Genomic DNA, 23,498 nt, shown 5'->3' with positions numbered 1-23,498 from the left:
GGTTACATCAGGGTACAAACCACTGACATCAGGTACAAGCTAACAGCCACCCTCTCACAGCACTGACACATGGTTTAAGAGGTGAACATAACAGTTGCTCTCCCTGTCAAATGGGTGTGGGTGTGGGTTTTGTGTTAAAATTGTTTTTGGAAGAATGGGAGGCACTGGAGCAAAAAAATATGTACTCTTAGCATTCCTTTAAAAATATCTTAATTCTACTAAATTAAGGGAAATATTTACAAATCGTTGCCCTCCATCTCCATTTCCCCTTGAAATGTCACATCACTAAATAATTGTAATGGGATTTACAGAGGTACCCAAGTTAAGTCATCAAGCACCATCAATTATAATGGGTTATGTGTCTTCAGAGCTCTAGAAGCCCTCCTACATTCCTTTTTCTTTCCATTTATTTAAGGCATAAGATAGGTAGCTAGGATAAGCTTCTGGTTTTAAAGACCCAGAATGCCAGGTTCTGAAAACCATTTCTAGATGTTACTTTGGTCATTCTCAAGGGATATGCAGAAAATTCTTGCTATTCTGAGCCTGGGTTTTTAGATTATTAATTTGCTATTGGGTTCTTAAAATAAATTTAAGTGTAAGGAATAATTTCTCCTTTCTCCTCTCAGCAACCCCAAACAACAGTTCTACTTATATTTTATTCTGAGAAATGTCTCTGCAAGACATATTCATATTAATAATAAATGTTTCATGTCTGTCTTTTCTAGGGCAATGATTTCATACCTCTACAAACTGAAGACGCTTACAGCAGAATAACTTTTTCCTTCAAAAGTTTAGGGGAGATCCTGATTTTTCCACATGGTTATATGCACTTTCATCTGTCTCAAAGTTAATTATAATTAATAGGACCCTTTTAAAATGTTTTGTAATATCATTTGTATTTAATGTAATCCCATAAAAATTTAAAAAGAATGCTTTACAACAAGGGTGATTATTTCTTCAGTCCTTAAATACTTTAATTCAAGGAGTGTTTTAATGCTTTGAAGGTAAACCACAAGCTTCCTATAATATAAATGCACACATTTGAACTAACTTTATATTCTGGGTTTTGTTCCCCAGCTATGTGCAATTTGATTCAGAATAGTCTTTTATTAAAAATAATCTTTTTACAATTTACCAGTGGATGTGTAGCACTGTATAAACATCATGGCAGAGCAGATCAATTCAGTACATTGCATTTCTTTAATAAGCTTTCACACTGTAAATAATCTTTGTGTGTTACTGTATTTTCTCAGCAAGTCTGTTTTTAAAAATTACTTGCTCCTAAATCCTACTACTGAAAATATTAATGCATGTGTTCATGTTTCATTTTCTTAGCAGCACATCTGGAATAAATCAACATGTGAGTTCAGAGTGTGTTTTTGCAAGGACAAAATCACAGTCTTTCTATGATAAAACACTACTGATGCTAATGTAAGGTTAATAGAAAAACTCAGGAAGATCAGATAAATCCTATGGCTCACTGATATCTAAACCAATTCTGACTTTTTTAATTGTAACATAAATTAAACACAGCATAAACCATGGAGAAGAGCCTCTCTCAGCATGGAAATTCTTTCAGGTCTCCATGTTACACCAGGAATGTGGAACTCAAGTAGGTACTTTAGAGCTTCTTAGTGAACCAGCCCAGTTGGTGGCAACTGTACAAAAATGACTGTCCTGGATCCAAACATCCACGAACACCAGATGCTCAGGGTCCATGTGCTTGTGCTGCCTTCCACCTGGGATGATCTGAATTTGCCTGAGGCACCTGCTGACACCAAGGCTTTCAGATCCCTGCTCACAAGCATGGAGGGAAGGGGCAGATAAGGGAACAGATGGGTCCTGAAACCCCTCCAGAGAGAGCAAAGGCAGGCTTCTGTGACCTACTGAGGATACACATTGCAACGCAAGATGCCTTGAGAAAGAACACTTTGCCAGTAGTTCAAGCCGAGTCTCAGCTGACTGCTGACCTCAGCAGGACCAGAGGGGTTTCTCCCTCCTCTGGAAAACACTCAGTGCTTGAAGCCTCTCCTGTGCATTGACAGCTAGAGCTGAACCAAATGCAATTTTTCATCCTCTCAAAAATGAATGGTGAGGTAGAGACAGAAAACCATCAGTCCATGTAGGGTTAAAAAAATTGCCTTTTTCCTTACAGGAAAGAAAGTGATTATGGTGAATTGTGTAGGAGTAGAAGTACATGACTCATGATTCGTTATTGTAGTGCAGCAGGGATGCAGAGCTGGAGAAAAAACAGAAAGGAGAAAAGCAATCCTTCCAAAATCAACAGTTTACATTGCTGTTTGTGGTTATGGTTTGCCCAAAGCCCATTTTTCACCTTTTTGCTGTGCCGTAATTTGGAGGAATGGACAAGAAAACCTTCAAAATTTCTTTTAGATTATACATGTAATTTATATTCTAGAGTAGATTACAACAGAAATTATATAGAAAAAATAAAATAAAAACAACATCCCTGAGACAAGATAACATTAAGGACACATTGAATGTAGAGGATAAGAGCATCTCACCAAAGTCATTAAAGTTAAGGACCTTTTAAAGAGCCTTGATCATTCACTGCCCTCCCAAAAAAATCTTGCATTTTAAAAAAAGATATATCAGGATTGTAGGTGGGCTAAAAAGTACCTTTTGACCAGCACTTATGTTTCAAATTCCCTAGATTCCTCCAGAGGAATCCAGAGGTGTTGTATGTATGGTTTTATTACGAGATCATGACCTTGCCAGACAGAAGAAAAAAAGCCAGCAGACACAGAATATAAAAGAACCTGCTCAGATGCACAACTCTTTCCACTGATGGAGAGTGAAGCTGTGGTTATTGGAGGGAAGAATTTGACCTATATTTCTAAATTAGCAGCAAGCCAAAGAAAAAAAAAAAGCAACCTCAGTACAACTGTGTGTTAAAAAATGAATGTTTCTGTCTTCTGATGCTGCAATTTAGCAGCTTTCACCAACAATAGCAAATTGGTTTATGTCAGTTTCATCTGGGATTTCACAAAGTGAAGCATTTGAATATATTAGTCCCTACAAATACTGAAAAGGTTTCCTGTCTGTGAAGCTCAGAGCAAATTCAAACCAAATTCACAACCAAATGTTATCATCAGCTAAAGACTGTGGTGTTCAACCAACACTGTGGCACTTGTTTGCTTCCATTATTTCATTATTCATCATTTCAAAGAGCTTCTGTGAACACATCCTTCAGACTTATTCATGAGTGTTCAAGGTGAACCACCTTCCCAGCAACAGAGAAACTGCTGAGGAGGGACAAGGGGAGCAAAGGGATCAAACCGGGTGACGGCCAAGACAAAAGGAGAAAAGTGAGACCTCAAGCAATATTGAATTACGTAGGAAAAAGAAAACAAAACTAGATGAGAGGCACTACAGGAACATGTGCCTTTGGAATCACAAAGGGAACGAGCCTGAGCGTGTGATACCTGGTAGGCAACAAAATGAAAGAGCAACCTTCCTCTCACAAAGCCAAATCACCCTGGACTCTGCCTCCACAGCTGCTGTTGTTCCCTGCACGGAAGCGCGGCGCACATCGCTGCAAGGAGCAGGAGCGAGGTCAGAGCCCACGTCAGGATGAGCAGGGCACCCCAGGGAAGCACGGGCAAGGCAGCTGGGAGCAGGGGATCTGTACTGACACCGTAACAAATGATTTGCAGTAGGCTGCAGCATCCTGGGAGCCAAGGGGAAGGGAAATCTTGGTTGATGCTCCCGTCTGACCAAGCAGAGCCGGTGTCTGACTTGTTTCTGCATTGAGGCCCAGGTGAATCAAGGCCAGGTTATTAAAATTTATATCCTGTCAGTCCTATGAGCTGCTAGGTCCTATTAATTTTCAGGTAAATAATGTCAGTGGCAGACAGGTGTGCCGTGATGTTATTTCAACAAAAAAAGGTCCAGGCTCTGAGAATAAAAGGCTACTTAAAACTCAAATTTCTACTAAGTAATAATATATGGAGTTTAGCATTTAATCACAATGAGGTTTTTCATATACTAACCTGAACAGGATACAATCAAAATTTCATTAAAATAATTTTTAAATTATTGTCACAAGCTAGAACGAATAAAATAAAATTTAAAAAAAAACAACTAAAATAATTATTTTTAAAAGAGAATAATTAAATACTCTGGAGTTTCACCTTTTTTTTTCAGCATTGACTATCAAAATTATCCTTCATGCAGGTTGTTAATTACAAAATATCTCTATAAAATTTACAATTAATTTTTAGTTTATTAAGTTTAAAGTCTCAGCCTCTGCATCATTCTGTGTTGTGCCGGTCACATTTATATTCTAATTAAGCTTGAAGGGTTTTTTATGACTTTCAGTAAGCAATCCACGTAATCTGAATTTTGTAAAAACTGTCAGGAGGCATATCCTGAGTCATATTCATGCACATACTGGATAGAGTGTTTTATGTATCCTCAGAGATATGAAACATAGCAAACTTGATTCCCCCTCAGGCAAATTTTCCCATGCCACTTGGGCAGATTAAATGAATGAAACATAAAAAGCTTAAACAAAATCTTGACTTGTCTGAATCAAGGATCATTTTGCCATTTTCTCCAACAGAGCCAGAATTCATCCCTGATTCATCCTGGGACCTTCACCTAACATCTCCCTGTTGAAGCTGCTTCTCAAACCAGGCCACAGTAATACCCACAGCAGTTCTGAAATACTCTCACAAAAATCCTCCATCAACAGTTGAGCCCCTCCAGCAAGGAGTCCAAGGAATGGTCACTTTTCCCCTCAGCTAACAGTGGCCATAAGGAAAGGACCTTGGCCAGAGTGTATTTAATGTCAACCCCCTTGCATATCTGCATAGTCCAAAAGTCAGCATGTGACCTGAGAGAATCTGAGCTCTCCAGCCCAGAGCAATCCAAGTCCTTCTGACCTGTGAGATAAACAGCAGGTATATCCTACTATATCTGATCAGAATATATATATCCTGTATCTGATCAAAGCTGTTCTTTCAGAATGTCCATTGAAGCAATGGCAGCCAGCCAGAGACAGCCCCATGCAATAAACTGGAATAAGCAGCTGCTGAAGTGCACATCTGTCCAGGAAAACGTGCCTGGCTGCCCTAGTACAGGTACATGTACAACCTGTCATTTTGCAATTAAATACTCAAGCATCCAGAATCAGTGCTCAATTCTCATTTAGGAATTCCACCTCTGATAAAAATGAGAGAATATTTATTTCAGTAGGATTGTTGTCTGTACACACATCGAAAGATAACATGCAAAACAGGTGATTCTAACCAGGGAATATAATCTCTTTTTTGCTTTTATAAATGCTTTCTCAGTCCCTCCATCAATGCAATAGTCAGACAAATGAGCTATTCAATATTAGTGACTGATCCTGACCTTAAAACTCACAAAAAATTAACTATGTGGAAAAAATGTGGAAAAATAATTGGTGCTGAAAATCTGAATGCCAAAGCTCGGCAAACAATTCACCTCTGAAGCACTACAAAACTGAAGTAAAAAGATACAATTTGAAGCATTTATTGCACTAAGATGAGCCCCACATCTCTTCAGTTCCTGTCTTATGTTGCCAAAGTTTTACTATACTGCTCATGGAAAGCAAATATGGATCTAGAGAGAATGAGGCAAAAATCTATTCTTGTGTCCGTTCTTCGAGGCAGGATTAATCACCATATCTTCATGCTTTCAGCAGGAAATGTACTTGCAATACACTTGCACAATGACTGCCTAAAATATGCACGTCCAAATATTTACTAGGCTTTGAAATTTCAGATGGAAATTTTAGCACACATTTAAATCTGTATTTCTGAAGTTCAAATGTTGATAGTTTAAAAATTTTTTTTGAAAAGACAAAATACTAACAATTATAAGATTTAATAAGAAGAAATTGAATACTGATTTTCAGATTTAAACCTACAGCTCTTCATATGAATTGCAATTTTTGAAATGTTGTTGACATGGTGCCATTACAACTTACACCCTGACAAAGCTATTCTTCCCTAGAATATTCAGTAACTAGCTATTTACATTTTAAAACACAAACCCAATTAAATGTCTGTCAAAAAGCTAATTACGTAATACATATTAATAGTCTGGTTATACTCTTTTTCTAAGGTTTGCAATTAGCACCTGATTATTTAATTTCATATTTCATAGTTGTTATGTCATTAGGAAAAAGGTACATTTTTCAGCAGAACCCAGCACAACGTCAGGGAATGAGACAGGTATTTGTGTGTCACATTCTCTGTTTGCAGGGGGAGAAGTGCCTAGATGGACATGCTACTAACAGCAACTGCATCTTAAAATCTGCAATGTCTTCAAAACATATTGTGTCACTTGGTATTTTTGAATATAGTGATTATACAATTAAGGACAAACTGATCTGAAGTTAGAGTGAGCATGAAATTACCTGAGAAAGCTAACTGCATCGTGAAGGATTGATTCTACACTGAAAAGTTGTTTTCTTAGAACATTGTGAAACAATAGGGTTTTATTTTTAATAAAAGCAGATTCATTTGATAACTGCAGAATTTTTCAATATTCTAAATTTAATTCAACTTAAATTGATGGGAAGCTTGTGGGAGTGTCACTGCCATGTTCCAATTTCTTCTGGTAACATCTTAAGAGCATATCTTTGAAATAATTTTTTCACTGATATTTCACAGGAGCAACTCTATACATATAGGATGGTGGGGTAAAAAATAATTAAATACAGTTCTTAAATTATGTTCCATGTAGTCACATGTGGAAGATCACAGTAATTCTGACAACCTTAATGTGACTTGAGCTTATGTGACCGAGTTAAAGATGTCATTCTGCAGAAAGCTGTCAATCTTTAAAATGCCACCTCACTATCATCAATAAAATGACTCAGCAAAAGGATATTTTTGTGGGTTGACTCACCCCACAAAATCTCTGTGAGTCAGTACCATGGAGAGACAGGGAGCTCCCACTCTTTTATTGGGTGTTTCTCTGAGGACACCAGATACATTGGTTTCTCTTTGACCAAGGATGCAATCAAGAGACTGAAGACCACAGGTTAAATGTGAGATTCAAAATAGGAGGTTTTGTGCTTATGCCCAAAACTGGCATTGCCAGCCTGACCCACTGGTACTCTCACCCCTGGAGACACCAAAACTCTAAATGCCCCCCTGAAACATCTAACCTGAGATCTCTCCTTGCACACACCCAGACTTCCCCCAGGCCGAGTAGAGAGCTACCCACCCCATACATGCCACACTGCACAACATCTGACATCCTTCTGTGAGAGACAACCTCACACAGACACAGCCAGGCCCTCTCAAATGCAGCTACCTCTGCTTTTTGAGGGAGGCACTGCTGAAGGAAGCAGTAACGGAGTTGCTGTGTAACATTGGTATGCCAATGAAATCATCAATACGTATCAGATAACACAAAGTTCACACAGACAGAGAAAAAAATTATGAAGTAATCAATGGTAGGCATTTAGAAAACTCAAGCTCCTGCACAGATGGAGATAGCTCTCTTTAGACCTGAAGCAGGGAACTTTTCAGATGTAGCATGTTGATCTTAGTATTTCTTTTGGGCTAGTTCATGTGGATCTGTGTGACAAAAACAGGAACCTCCACATCCCACTACAAGAAGATAACAAAATCAGCCATTTCCAGTCTCAGGAAAGGGATATCATATGTGCAACAGAAACTCATTTTCATCATAACTAGGACTTAGGGGCTCACACAACTCAGTACAAGAGTTTAAGCACAGTAGTAACCAAGGCTTGGGATACTCTAACCAAAGAGAAATGCAACTGACTCATTAGACCAGTATCTAAACAGTTCTCATAATTTCACTTTCTTCTATATGGTCAAGTTAGGTGGTTTCTGCAGTGGCTATCAGTAAATATGTAATCAATCTCTGACACTACAGAATGCTTTTGTTCAGCTGAAGATGTGGCTAGGCAACTACATAAGGATTGTAATGCAAATGTTAGAGCCTTTATAAGTACTAAATCAGCAGTCCTGCTTGCAGCTGCATATTCGGAAGTTTTAAAGACTTATGTAAAGTCACACAGGCATATTCACAGGACTTGACCATAGATCACCAAAAACTAGCAAACTCCTTCCACCATCATCTGTTTCTGGACACTGCTGTGAGAGAAAACAGTATTTCTTTTTTTTAAATAAATGACAGTATTCCACTCTATTGTCTCGTTGCATCCCTGATCAAATCAGTAAGTTTACACATTGGAATTACATTTCAGTAGTTTCAGGAGAAAGTGGCAACATCAAGCTTAGAAAAATCATCCCTCACCTTCTAGATCTTCCTTTTCAAAATGTGTCTTGAGAATGGAGCGAGTTCCACCTCTATCCACAACAGCCTCTTCATCATTTCTCTATAAAACAGGAAAAAAGACAGATAAGCTTTTCATATGGAAACTATTGGCAAGATTTTACAGTACTATAAAACAAATATGTTTCTAATATTTCAACTTTTCCAACTCAAGAACAAAAAGAGGTGTAAGAATTTAATTTTACTTATTAAATCTTTTTCCATCAGTTTTTACTGAGGTATGATTATAGCTAACTTTGATGTGCAAAACTTCGTGTAAAACCTGCAAGATGATGAGTAAACACTGGTTACTGGAAACCAAGAAAAACATGAGCCAATAGGACAATGAAAAAGACGAGAGAAGAAATGTCTGATCAAGGCAGCTTTATTCTCGTGCACCTTAAGAAAGGGGTTGCACAGGTATTTTTGTCTTTAAATCAGGATCTGGAGCTACAAGCAGAATTCCCTAACTATTTCTACTAAGATTCCTTATACTTCAGCAAAGCTAGACAACAACACTCAGTGACAATACGGTAAGAAATAAAACTAACACCATGAAATCAACTGGCTTCACTTACTGGTGAATTGCAAAGCCTTTGCTTTTCTTTACAAACACCAAGCTGAATTTAGTATAAAGGCAGGCAACATACAGTAATAGCAGAAAACAGAAAAGCTATTGTTCCTCAGGAACATATATTTCATGTTTAATTTTATCCTGCAGCCATATATGCATTTTAACTGTACTCTCTACTGCACTGTAAATGTAGTATGTGACCAATTAGTGTACTGTACTCAGGCTAGGTAAGGTAGAGAAATCAGTGATTTTGTCATTTCTGACATGAAGGAAAAAAACCCAACTCATTCCCCTGAACATAAAAATATTTTGGGGGTTCAGCAACAAGAAACTAGATGCTGTGCTAAAAGGAGCATTTGGTTCACTACGAGTTTGACATCACTTGTGAAAAAATCCAGCTGCTAAATACAGTCTATATTTCACAACATGAAAGAGCGATTTCCATTAAATTATTATGAAAAATTATGCATTATACAAAAGTACCAATTAATATATTTACTTGTCATTAGCAGAGGGGTTTTAGCAAGTGATATTAGGACTAGAACTGCTATATTTCAATACGTAAAATTGGTATCTTAATGCAAGTGTAAAGCAAGGGGATTTAAATACCAGCGTTGCACGATAAATATACATCTATGTATAGAATGCAATGGAATATAATAAGAAATTAAAGTCTTTGAGCATTTCTCCTTAAATATCAGATGCCCCAGGCAAAAAGATTCACTTATATAGCTGGATGTGGTGCATTCTGGATGTGAGTTTTTGTTTCAGGCTCCTTTCATTTTAAAAATAGCTGTCATGCTGTAGCTATCTTACATAGAAAAATGCTACGAATGTGTCAGCACCAAGCATCTGGGCTGTTAAAGAAAGAAAGACTGAGTGTTAAAATGTCTTTATTAGAGCTTTTCCATAGATAATAGTACATAACTAAAATATTACAATAAGAAATGGGCTTCTATTGAAACTGTTTTGTCTTTTAATAATTTAGAATTAGGTAATAACCCATTAAGATGTACCAGGAAAGTATAACTTTGCACAAACCATTTGATCATTTTACTAAAATGAATCCATTATTTTAAAGCAGTTAGACATAACAATGCCATGCTCCTGGGTGAGCGATTAGGCAGGATGTCAAAGTCCAAGTATTAGAGCCATATCATAAATAATGCTGTTCCAGCATAAGACATTCACATCAGAAAGGAAGCAATGTTAGGGTGAATTTACAATGGTGAAAATACTAAATTGCTGGGCAGTTTAAAGCCTTTACAGATTATCTAAGTAAATTAAATACAAATTAATTCATTAATATTTATCAAAATATGCTCATACACTTTGACTTCTCCTTTCCCATGTGTTCAATTTTCAGCTTCTGGCAGACTTTTTACTTCTCTGCCTCCTCTTCCTGTAATGTCATAGCAAGTCTCAGCCTCGCCTCATTCTCAGAAGTGGGTTTATTCCATTAATATTACAGAAAAAAACAGCTTAATTGGGAGTGCTGTGTTGTTAGCAATTCACTTGTCAAACTCTGAGCAAAGTCCAATTAAACAGGCCTGGCACTGAACACGCTGACTTCCCAGGGAGCAGCATAAAAGCCACCTCACATTTACCAGTACAAGAGTTGTACTGCATTTACTCTCCAAGTGATTTCTGACTCCTGTACTGCCCCCTTGGAGGAGGGGAGAGGTGAAATGAAGGTTGACTTGCAGTTTAGTGCTTAAACTCATTGGGCGGTGAGGTCTGTTGCAATACAAATAAAACCAGATCTCACTCCACTTTGCCCTGGATTAATAGAGACTAGAAACCTAATTTCAATTAGTAAGGCTCTGCTTTTTATTAGAATTTCAGGAAATCATGAACTTGTTATTTTTAAGTGCTGCAATAAATGAGAGTTTGAAACTGAAAGTATAGGCAAGACTAACCATAATACAGTCATGGAAGACAGAATTCATGCCAACCAGCTCCACACTAGCATCCTCAAAGCCATGAATCTTGTGCCAATCTGCATCTTGGCCCATCAGTTTCAGAAGGCTCAGAATAAGGCATGAAAACTAAACGCTCCCCATTGCCATGCCACATTTACGTCAGAATTCAACCCCTTCTTCCTTTTACACCATTTGAAGATAATGAAGGTACAAAATTTTACATAGGGCACAAATCTGCAAAGACTGGAGTAGTGAAACCATACAGACAGACTGCAGCAGTCTGCAAACAAATGTGTGGACACACTGACCATGTGCAAGTCCTTGGAACTGTCCATTACTGCAATGAGTTGCTTGCTGAGTCCAGTGAACACTGTGGTCTACAGCTTAAAGCATGGAAGAGGGATCCAGGAAGTCCCCGAGCGCTAATCCTGGATCTGCCACTGACTTGCTGTGTGGCCTTGGAAAGGTCACTTAATCTCTGTGCCTCAGCTTCCCCATCTGTAAAATAGGGACAATAATACTTACTCATCTACCTTCCTCACTGGGCTGCTCTGTGCCAAAATAAATTTTCACACAGCATTTCAGAGCTGTAAGGCACTACAGAAGTGCCAAGCCATTCAATTGAAGGAATTTTACCCATGTGAATAGATATAAGAGGAAATAAGAAATTGACAAAAAACATTAAGGCATAAACTTTCTCTTTTTTTACGTCAAACCAATGCATATTAATACCTTGCAATAATTTTACATTGCACAACTTCAACAAAGACACATAAGAATAAATGTAAGGGTTTTTTAATACCAGCCCAATTTAAGAGCAATGCTGGAGAAGTCAGTGGAATTATATTTCAGTGAAGCTATAATCAGAGTGTAATAAACTTTTCATAAACAACATAACATTTTTTCACTCTCCTTTTCATAATATTTGTTAATATCTTATGGTTTTACATAGTCATCACACAATAGTTGATCTAAAATTTCTTTCCCTACAGTAATAAAATACCAGCAAACTCACAGTAGAAGAAATAATGTATCTGAGATAAAATAGCAAGAAAAAGCCAAAGCTTTTTACATAGAAACCACAAGATCCTTAGCGACTAGGGCCCAGCAACCCTACTCAGTCCATGATTTTTTTCATATCTTACATTTTCCAAATGAATGCTGGAATGACCTTCAACATGCAGCAGCAGCATATTTCACAGAAAACATCTATTTAATGAAAGTCTTATGAAAGTTGTTACTATATTTGTCTCTACATACTAGAAGTTCAAACACAGTGGCAAGTAGAGAAAAGCAGACAATAGAGTCATCTTCTGCATGCTTTACACTGCAACCACACTGCACTGAAAATATGTCTTTGAAGTTTAATAAAATAAAAGGAAAAGAACCACCTTCAAAGACATTACTTTTTGGTAAGTAATCACAAAGGAAGAAGGTCACCATGAGTCCTGGAGTATGGATTTTCAACCCTTAAACAACCTGCTTATCAGAGTATAAAGTGAGACTGCAGTTGTTGCCAGGAATTTTAAGTGTATTGGTTAGAAGGAATAAAAGGCCCTTGACTTAGCAACCAAAGCCAAATGCCTTAAGTGCCCTTTCCACCCATGTATTGATAAAGCTCAGCATGCAGGGTATTCCAATAAATGTCAGGATATTCCAATATAAAAAAGACCTCCTGGAAAGCTTCAAAGTGACCCTCTTTAGCTATGATACAGCCTTAACTACAATTCATAACAGGTTGCAAAGAGGTTGGTCCTTCACCTGCCACCTCCCACAACTGTGCCCTTCCACACCTCAGAACAACTTAGCTGATGAAAAAATACACTTTTAGAAAAGCTGAGAAGCATCATTTTATGACAGATATTTTTGTGTCTTTTTAGTTACTGTCTATGCTTTCATCACATTGGAGATGACTGGGTGGAGAGAAAAAGGAAATTAACTACTTTCAAAGGTGGATCTGTACAAAGGCACATGACAAACCTCTTTAAATATGTATGTGCTAACGTAGACACACACTCTTGCAGAGCTTCAGTACATTTCCAGATGATGGAATTAGGACATATTCCACATCTTCTGGATGACAACAAGGTAGGCTGAAGTCCAGGTGACAATGTTTGATTTGAAGTTATCTATACAGGCATTATATGTATTTACTACAAGAGGAAAATCAATATATTGTCTTAAAAGACACTTGCATACATAATAAAAACAACTTGGATACTGGGCAAACATTTACTAAAGATCATCTCTGTCGATCACTACAGGAAATGAAATATTAGTATAACAATAAATATACATAAGGAAACAGGAAATTAGGACAGCAAGAAAGTATTTAAGACTTGCAAAGAGTATGTCTCACTTTTTTCCCTTGGTAGGTTCAGTGATCCACTAGTATGACATCTGTACCTAATATATTTTGAGCAGACAAGTCAAAATGGATAACAGAGAAATTTTTATTTTACGTGGAAAACTACAAAATTTTTGATCCTTCTTTTTATCTAATTTTTTCATACCTGGCTACTTTGATTTTCTGTCCTGGTATTTGTTCAGTGTTTTCTATAAACTGGATGATTGTTTCCCTTTAAAATTCAATGCAAAAACCAGCTACAAAGAGTATTAATATTCCACTTCTTTTTACAGTTTTTAAGACTCTCAGTCAAATCCTGTCCCTTTTAAATTACATTCTTAATATACTCACAGAATAAATCATACAAACATAACCATAAAGAACCTTTTTTCAGCATCTTTCTTTCTGTAAAATATATAACAGAGCAGAAGCCATTTTGATTTTTCACATACAAGAAATTATGCATATGACACACCTGCTGACTCATAAGGAAAATAATCATGATATTAATTGCTTCTCCATATAAGCCACTTACTGATGATTAGACAACCTACATAATTCTGAAATGCCATCTGGAACTCAGGAACACCTGTCAGCATAAACCATGAAATACTGCCTTCCCATAAACAATAGGAAGCTGTAATGTTGTGCTGGTTTTGGCTGGGGCAGAGTTATTTTCTGCACAGTGGCTGGTAGGGGGCTGTGTTTTGGATTGTGCTGAGCACAGGTTGATAGTACAGAGATGTTTTGTTATTGCTGAGCAGGGCTTGCACTGAGCCAGGGCCCTTTCTGCTCCTTGTATGGCCACGCTGGAGAGGGGGCTGGGGGTGCCTGGGAGACACAGCTGGGACAGGGGACCCCAGCTGACCAAAGGGACATTCCAGACCACGTGGCATCGTGCTCAGCATATAAAGTAGGGGGAAAAAAGAGGAAAGGGGGAGGACATCTGGAGTGCTGGCGTTTGTCTTCCCAAGTCACCGTGCCCTGCTCTCCTGGAGATGCCTGAACACCTGCCTGCCCACGGGAAGCAGGCAATGAATTCCTCGTTTTGTTTTGCTTGTGTGAGTGGTTTTGCTTTCCCTGTTAAACTGTATCTCAATCCGTGAGTTCTCTCACTTTTGTCCTTCTGGTTTTCCCGCCCCATCCCACTGGTGTGGGAGTGAACAAGTGGCTGTGTGGGGCTTGGCTGCTGGCTGGGGTTAAACCATGACAAACATACAATTATTTCATTTCTCTTATATTGTCAATAACTACATATGCTTAAAAGATGGAACCCTAGCATGTTCATATCCGTTTATACCTATTATCCTACAGTTAGTGGTACAAAACTTGTGTATTTACCTTTCCAGTGGCCTGTAATGAAATAATAAACATTTTTGCAGACACCAGACACATGATTATCTTCTCAGTTCCAACCTTACTGTTTTGTGTTATATTCATTTTACAGAATCATTACACAGTATTTGTATTTTTAAGGTCATTTTGATTGAGTTCAGCTTAGCATTTCATAAAGATGGCATTACTAAAGATATGGAAAATTAAGCTACTTGGAGCTACCAAGTGCATGTTTGAAATATTTTGCAAAGACAATTAACCTAAATGGCTAAAAAGCTGTTACACGTTTCCTCCTGCCTCCCTGTTGCAGGAGGAAAATCACTGGTGACTGCCATGTTCAGTCTTGTCCTTTAAACTGTCCTTGAGCAAACAGGCTCACACAAAACCGATTTAATGCACAATGGGTATGCCCACAATTTAGGTGCTATAATTCTTTTCTTGTTCTGAAGACAAGCACACAGGGTTTCAAAAAAAAAAAACAACCTTTTTTTAATATCATCATGTTGAATTGCTAATGTTACATATAACCATATTCAGCAATCTTCTGAGGTGGAAAGCACAGTGCATTTTATCTTTCGGATGAAATATAATTGTTTTTCCATTCCACTAGCTACGTTATATCATCCTTTTCCCCTCTATCTACCTATCAAAGAAGACCTATCAAAACACATTTATAATGCAGCAAGGTCTGTTCTGTAAGGTCTGAAGGATCATTTTTTTAAGTGTCCCTTTAATGGCACTGCTTTTATGGCAGCTTTCTGGAATAATCACTACTGGTTAACATAAAGCACAGCTTTCCTTTTGGTCAGCTCGGCTCCACACAGTTCAGGCAATGCAACAAAGTAAGAAGCAATTAGTTTTCATCCCAGATTTGCATCCTCCCCAGGGCTGCATGTCATATGCATAAAAGCATCCTTCTCTGTCTTCTTTTTTTCCTCTTTTCTATTTTTATAGCTAAAGCCAAGATAATGTTTAGCATGACTCAATAATGAAATGTCATGTTCTGCAATGCTGCTAAAAATTGCACTAATCAGCACTGGCTTCAAAGAACTGATTTGCTACTGGCCTGAGACTGAACACATATTTAATGTTATAATGCAATTTCTGTAACTTATAAGCGTAGAGAATCATTTCAGACATTAACTCTAAGCACAAAGTATTGCTATAAATAAAACAAAACACAAGCAGAAAATAAACCAAAGCAGTTTTACACAGAATTAAGTCTCAGTAATACTTGTAATTCCTGTGTTCATCTGCATTGAAGCATCCTGTACTTGTTATATACCATTATGCACAATAGAGCAGCCATAAACTGACACATAAATATTTCCTTCATATTTGATATGGAATCTTCTTTCTTAGAAAAGCCATTTTAGGTAGAAACAACACATTCCTTCCATTTGCAAGGCAAAAATGATACACTCTTTTATCTATTCTCCATACACCTATCCAGCTGAAGACAACATTTCTATTTGAAATGATTAAACAAAAAATCAAGTAAAATTGGAGCTTAGTTTGTTGCAATGGCCAGGTGCCCCACTTTGTCAGGGAGGGGGGGAGTGAGGACAATTGCAACAGAACATGGACAAAAAACTTTCCCACTTAAAACACTTGATAAACCTGTAAGAGCACTGGATATAATAATCAAATAATGAACTGCTAAATTCTTTCTGGGTTCTGGCACCTGTTTTAAAGCACCCACAATTTATTGTAGCTGCTTACTATGCTTTGTATGTCTCGGAGTAAATTTATCAGGACTGCCCAAGTGATGCAAACACCTTACAAAACCTGAACAAGGCACTTATTGTGTTTCCTTAAATATTTTTAGTCATGTTCAGAGTCTCAAAACTTCTTCCTTTCCTTCTACCCTATCACTTCTGCCAGATCTGCAAGCTAATCTTTATTCAACTGCTAGCTTCAGCCAGATGTCTGAATAAATAAAAGACAGTACTCCTTGCTGCTATGTAGATGTAAAAGTAGGGTAACATCTTTATGACTGAGATTTTATTCCTTTTACTTCATATTTTTTACTACACTGTGAAATACTTAAAAGTTTAAGAGAGGAGAACAGCACAGATGGTTATTTTGTCCTCTGTGGTTATTATTTCAATTTCTTATGCCATTCTAATGCAGTGCCATTAGCTGAAATCCTCTTTTCTCACTTCATAGCAATGGCTATGTCAACTACTACAGAGAAGTCTAAGCGCAAGAAGATGGATGTGAAGACTTTATCCAAAGCCCAAATGAGATTTAATTTTAGCTTGTCTGGCCTCTCTCTTGTCCCAGTGCCAGGTGAAGACAGACCCAGGATAACAGCCCTATTTAGGGGCAGTTAGAAGCTGATCAGGCAGACTTTAGCCCACTATGCAACAGGATTTTAGCTGCTGGGCAGCAAAGGGGAAAAAAGCATGTAATTGCTAGTTTCTTAATCAGCAGTAAGAAGTATTTGGTTTTAAGCTGATACACTCTCCATCTTAAAGGGTCTCCTTTCAGCTGCAGAAATTATGACATGCTTTTAGATTTCTTCACCTCAAAATAGGGTCAGGGAGAGGAATCATAGATAAGAGTTTTTGAAGCAGGTACTCATGTGGAAATAGCAAGTGCAAAGAAGAAAAAGGGTCATGACCAACTTTTCAGAATCCATTTTGACAACAACTACAACACAGGAGAGAGAAGTTTTGTCTTCCTTTACAGCCAGCCACAAAAATTATGTTGTTTGGCAACTGCATCTTTTAGATGCAAATATATGCCAACCACATTTCAAAACCACCTTTTTTGATATTATAAGCCAGCAAGATCAATAATAAACTAAATCACTCTCTCTGAAACACCAATATAATGTTCAACAATTCTTCTGCTTCTCAAACCACTTTCAATTGTATTTGACAAACACTTTCTTCAAACACAATACAAGGATCAGTGAAGGCAGCAGGAAGGTTTCTCATGCTGATCTCCCATAGAAGTATGCCAGCACCAATGAGAGTGTTTCCCTTCTAGCAGTAGAGGTAGCCTGGCTAAACCAAACCTAACTGAAGTGTTAAAAATAGGATGGCCATTTTGTCATTCATTTTCAGGAGAAAATTAATATTCAATACTATAAAATTTTCTGTTACAAGCCTGAAGGTCAAATCAGATTCCTTGTGATCCTTCAGAGTTGACTTCTATATGACTTATTGTGCTCCAGAAGAGAAAAGAAGAATGTGTTTGGTTTGTTTGGCTTTTTTTTAACTGAAATCAGTAAATAGTTTCCTTGAATAAAACTAACAGATCCCTGATCAAATTCAACTGTAGGGTTTAGTCTAAAAAGTTCCCAATTCATCTATATTTTCAGGGACTAACTTCAGCAGAAAATCTAGAACTGATGACCCAGTATTTCTGCTCTCCAAAGATTTAGGTTGATCTATGTGATTTTGTTGTCATGAGTAAATTTTTTATCAAGGCAACTGTAACTGACGTGACTGAAAAATGCAAATTTGTAACCCTGAGAAATGCTCTGCTGTATGCAAATGAACAGCTACCACCATGGAAATGAAGAGACCTTTTGCACCGTCAATACAGTCAGAGCATAAGGAGAAACCTTCATCTCATAGTTAGACAATGATATTCTGATTATCTTTGCTCTCCCTCTTTATCTGTCTCAGGTCATCAGTAAGCCATGGTGACCAGGAAGGGTAATCCGAGAGAAAAGAGTTAGGAGCCCCTTGTTCACAAGATAAAAAAATAATTAAATCCTCCAAGCCACTTACAATACTATCAGCTCCCTGAAAGCTCAGGTGGTCTAGTTAATTCACACAGGCATTAAGAAAAGCAGGAAACAGTACAGAAGCAGTGAGGACAGGGAAGCAAAGGGCAGAAAATAAATAAGTGAGATAATGAAATTGATAATGCATTCTGAGAAATAACAGGACAAATGAACAGATTTCAAATGCCGAGTCACTCTCTGCCCTGGCAATGAAACAATGCGCCGTAAGGAAAATTTTCATACTGAAGACTCATTCAAAATATATTGGGAAAATGATCATGACAGTGGATTAGATAAGGAGGGATTTGTATAGCTTAAAACTTTAGACAGCACAACATAAATAGTCTGGAATTTGAAACGTGCTGCCAAAGAATCAAAGATAAATAGGAATTAAGTAGTAGTTGAACTGGTCTTCCTACCTCTCAGATGTAAGAATTAAACTTGCACACATTGCCCACCTGTTGTAATCTGTAAACTTTAAAATCATCACTTCCATGTGATGGACAACAACATCTGGTTGTCCTACTCTAGTCAAGACACTAGAAAATAAAAACAAGCTAAAAGTTAAAAACAAGTTATATCATTTTAATAGTGTGCTTCATATTGAAATTACAGAATGTAACTTTTGGAAAGGAAAAGGGACTTTTCCTACTGACTACAGGGTAGAAAGTAGGTATGAACATGGCAGTACATCTTCTGTCAGTGCTTCTACATGAAAATGCTTTATTTTTAGAAAAGACTATTATTTTCATTTTAAATTTTCTCATAATACCACTTAATTGACAGACCCCTGTGCAAATGTAGAGAACAGCAAGGAAGGACACAACAATGTCCATCAGACAGAGCTTTGAAGGGTATTTATCTAAATGACCCCGGTGGTCAGTACTTTAGGAAAACAGCAGAAATTACTAGATATCAAGTTTTACAGGCACATCACAGGTAATGAAATTTTTGAGTTCAATATCATTACTTCTATCCCACCGTACTGCTCTAAAGTGAAAATGGTTACAAGCACAATGACAAAAAATACTATCCAACACATATCCTTCATACCCTTCCTTGTCAAAACAACACCATCTCCATTATTAAAGAATGGATTCTTTTGTGGTGAACACAAAAAGAAAATTCTTCTAATTTAAACATGCCATAAGCTATTTGGATCCATCTTTGATTTATTACAAGTTGTACCAGGCTTATCATATAACCATCAAGGCTGTAGAAGACCTCCAACTTTGACCTAATACCACCATACCCACTTAACTATACACAAAGCTTTTGAACACTCACTCATTTTTAGCACACTTCCAAGAACAGTGACTCCACTATTTCCCTGTGGAGTCTGTTTCAGTGTTAAAATCTTTCAGTGTTAAACACTCTTTCAGACTTAGTGCAACAGGTGCTTTCTCTTCAAGCCCAATCTTAATGTAGGTATTAAAAACTAATAATAACCTGCTGATTTATATGTACTCATACAAGCATTCTTCCTCAGACCTGCAAGTTCTGCCTACTTTTTCTCTGACTAGCATTAAGTAAGTATGTGTGTGCATATGTGGAGAAATAAAAAAAATGTCAATGGGCTCCATTGATATACATGCTGCAAATACATGCATGATGTGCTTGCCAAAAAAAAAATAACTTATAAATCAATAATCACATCTCTTAAAGGAGGTATAACAGTTTACAGGAATACAAACAATAAATAGCCATGAGTTAAGGTTACTTAGCAACCTCAGTGTAATAAGATGAAGACAACTGCCAAGTCATTAACAGGTTGGAATTCACTTTATAGACTACAGAAAGAGTTTTGATGAGGATCTTCAAAGACTGGGTGCTGTAAAAGAAAGTTCACTAATGACTATAACATGAATAGCAATTGGGAAATCAAAATTGATACTATACTGCCAGTAAAGCCAACACAAGATTCAACCTTGTGGAAAAATCTCTCTCTTGGAAGGGAAAGGACAAGGCAAGTTGAAAAGCTGTTAAAAGAAAGACAAGAAGATGTATTGTATTTGTATTTGAGAAGATGAGTAAATAGACCTTAAATAGCAAGTGATGTAGGCAGAGTGGTAAGCAAAGATGATATTAGCACCAGTAATCAAGTGAAGGAAAGCTGTAAGTATTAACGTCAGCCAGACAGATGAGATCAGAACAGTCACAGTGCTGAGGTGAGCCAGAGCTCAATCTGATTTATGGCTACATGACCAAACAGGAACTGTCAGCTTTCAGAGCCACACAGAGCAAAAAGAGCACATCAGGAAAGAAAAGGAAAGAAAATTCAAGATTATTTCTAACATGATTACATTCAGGTGATCACTGAAGACCAAGCAAATTTTCTGAGCTAAGCAGGGTTTAACTAGACTGGGGGAAAACCATGGGAAAAAAAAAAAGCAATGGTGCCTTCATAAAGCTCATGGCTAAATTATCTGAAGTAAGGCGTGGAGGAGGATGCAAAGCTGAGGATGGATTCCTGAGAGATTCAAACATACACCTACATACAGAAAGAGAAGGGGGAGAGGAAGACCCACCCAATAAAAAACTGAGTGTGTAAAGAGAAACAATCAACAAGGACAAAATGACAAATGTCTAAGAACAACAAAATTTAGTAAAGATTATAACATAGCATCACAGAGAGATGACAGATGGAGTGGAGGAGAATAAAGGATTAGACTGGAATTCCTCCAGGAAGAAGTCAAGTGGAACATTAGTGACATAAATTTCAGTGCAAAAGACAGAAACCAGAAGTAAGCAGTTCTAGAAAGGCATCAGAAGTCAAGAAGTTAAGACAAGTGTACAAAGCATATGAATGGGGAGAGTGGGGAGTGGGAGAAGATGAAGAAGGTCAAGGGTTAGGACATTAATCTGGTGAACAGAAACTTCTGGAGTAGAGGCTTGACTTGTGCTGAGTCCTTTTTTAAAATATGAAGCGACTCAGACATACTTCTTGTGTCAGGGAAGGAATTCAAAGAGAGAAGCGAAAGATTTTTAAAAGTCAGAATATGGATAGGAACCATTAAAAGTTAATTGGAACAGGTTCAAAGACAACAAAACAAAAAATTCTGTTTCAGTAAACAAAAAGGAAGCTTGAATTTTGACTTTAGCTTGTTAGTTTTAAGAAATTCACATGGAGAGATGGGGTAATAGATGAACTAAATGGAGGGCTGTATGACTAATAAAAAATACAGAACAGACAAAACTGCAAGCAAAAATATTCATAACAGATGACAGAAATCCCAGAGATTAAGAAATATGGAAAGTCAGCAGAATCAAAAGATTTTCACCAGAGATAGTCAGCAGTATCTCTGAGGCATTGCAGATGGCATTAGGAACAGAGAAAATGGATACTGGGAGTCAGCCAGGACCATGAATGTCAGAAGGGTTTGGAACTGCATGAGAAGAACAAAAAATAGTGCCTAAAGGGAGCTGATAAACTGATAGAAGAAAGTAAAGAGGAATAACGGAAATCAAGATCATCAAGATCAACAAAATGAAGTTTTACAAAGTCTCATTCCAAGAGAGAGAGAATAAAAATCTTTTTAAAGTTCCAGCAGTTACTACAGAAAAGGAACTTGGATAACACAGTGCAGGGAGAAGACCAACTCAAGCATGAGGCTGATTTGGCACATGGTATATAGTTCAAATGAGAAACTACCAGGGCAGCTACAGAGTTGGATGGTTATCCATATGGAGACTGAAGGGTGAGAAATTATGAATGGAAAAAAGCTGGAAGCCAAAGTCAGACAGAGATGGGAACAGGTATAGTTGTATGCATGTACACTATAAAAATGCTAGAAAGACAGAGAGAAGGAAATTCTATTGCTAAATAAATGAATAATAAATAGGAGCAGGAAGAACTCAGAACAGCACAGAAGTACCTAATTCTTTGACCCAAACTCAGAGCAGATAATATTTTAGGTTCCATCTCCACAGAAAGGCCCAGAGATGAGACAGTGTTAATAAACAAGGAAAAAAATCTCTGTAGGCTGGAGGGAATGGCGGGAGGTAGAAAGAAAACATCTAGATTCTTGGAGATCAGTTACATTCTAGAAACGCCAAGAAAATTAAAATAACACCAAATAATAGAGAAGATAAAGAGTTTTGCACTCAAAGAAACAAGGGAATTTCACAAGCTGAAGAAGAGCCAGATGTAATTTAAGGGGAGAAGGGAAGGACATTATACCAAAGTGTAATCCAGACATAGGTTGATATAAGATCATGAAAAGCATCAGAAAACATAGAGATAAATTGGCACCCACAAAGTAATCAAAAATCTCAAGAGAAAGGAAACAGCATCATACTAATTGTTGCTCTTTCATATATCCTGAAACTTCTGTTATCTGAAGCTGTTACACATATACTCTCTGACATACATTACTTGTTTTAACAAACAACATGGTGATTTCAAATGCTAGTTGATAAGGGTGATTTGCTGTGACATAGTTATACTAGGAAAGATTTAATCCCCTGAAGCTAATACTGCATGCCAAGTCCATATAAGCACTACTGGTCAAAGCATTTTATACTTGTACACTCTGTAACAACACTAAAGGTTCATGCCAATGTACACTAATAAATCTTTTGTAATGTGGAACTGGACTAATCTGAGTCCTATTCTCATAGGAATTTTAATCACATTTATGGATCATTTACCAGAATTGTATAGTAATTGCTTAATTCTTCTCAAGATATAGTACACAAGGGAGTAAATAGCATCACTGGTTCTTATGCATCCTTGGACATACAGATGCCTGGATTCTTGCAGAGGAATGTTAAAGGTTTTCCTAAGGAGCTTGTTTTGTTATTTTAAGCTTATTTATTCTTTTCCAGCCAAACATCACAGCTCATATGTGTGATACGTAACTTTACCAATGATCACGTTCAAGTACAATTCTGAAGGCAAAGGACTGTAAACAGAATAAGGCCAGCTAATGTATTTTAAACCAGATATATCCCAGAAAGTTGCACAGGGCTTTTGGTCTCCAAATAAGAGTGTAATCAGATCTGCTATATAGCAACCACAGATTTCAGCTAACACATTAAATAGGAGCTGATTCTTCTAAAAAGAAAAAAAAATAAAAAAGGAAAAAAAAAATTTAATTGAAAACCACTCCTTTGCTGTGACTCTGATATGCTATTACAGTCACAAGTATGCACACTTGAAAAACAAAGAGGCACCCACACTTAGAAATGGAAATACGGAATCATTTTATTTTCTTTAAAAAATGAATTCTCTCAGATATTTTCATCTGCTGATATAAATATGGCAGAATA

The 23,498-nt window shown here is 37.2% G+C and overlaps 1 protein-coding gene across 3 annotated transcripts in view; it reads right to left on the bottom strand.

Annotated features, from left to right (window-relative positions):
* SLC4A10 (solute carrier family 4 member 10) overlaps window positions 1–23,498 on the bottom strand; it is a gene marked incomplete at both ends in the record, with an annotated part of 144,247 nt that overhangs the window by 78,636 nt on the left and 42,113 nt on the right. For all 3 annotated transcript variants that reach the window (XM_084209233.1, XM_084209234.1, XM_084209232.1), the window contains one exon: window positions 8,290–8,371. In XM_084209233.1, coding sequence (XP_084065359.1) covers window positions 8,290–8,371 — 82 coding nt within the window. The remainder of the gene's footprint in view (window positions 1–8,289; window positions 8,372–23,498) is intronic.

This window comes from Fringilla coelebs, assembly GCF_963513975.1.
Source record: "Fringilla coelebs genome assembly, chromosome: 7".
Classification (NCBI taxonomy): domain Eukaryota; kingdom Metazoa; phylum Chordata; class Aves; order Passeriformes; family Fringillidae; genus Fringilla; species Fringilla coelebs.
The sequence above is the reverse complement of the archived record's forward strand: the minus strand, read 5'-3'. Positions and strand labels throughout refer to the sequence as shown.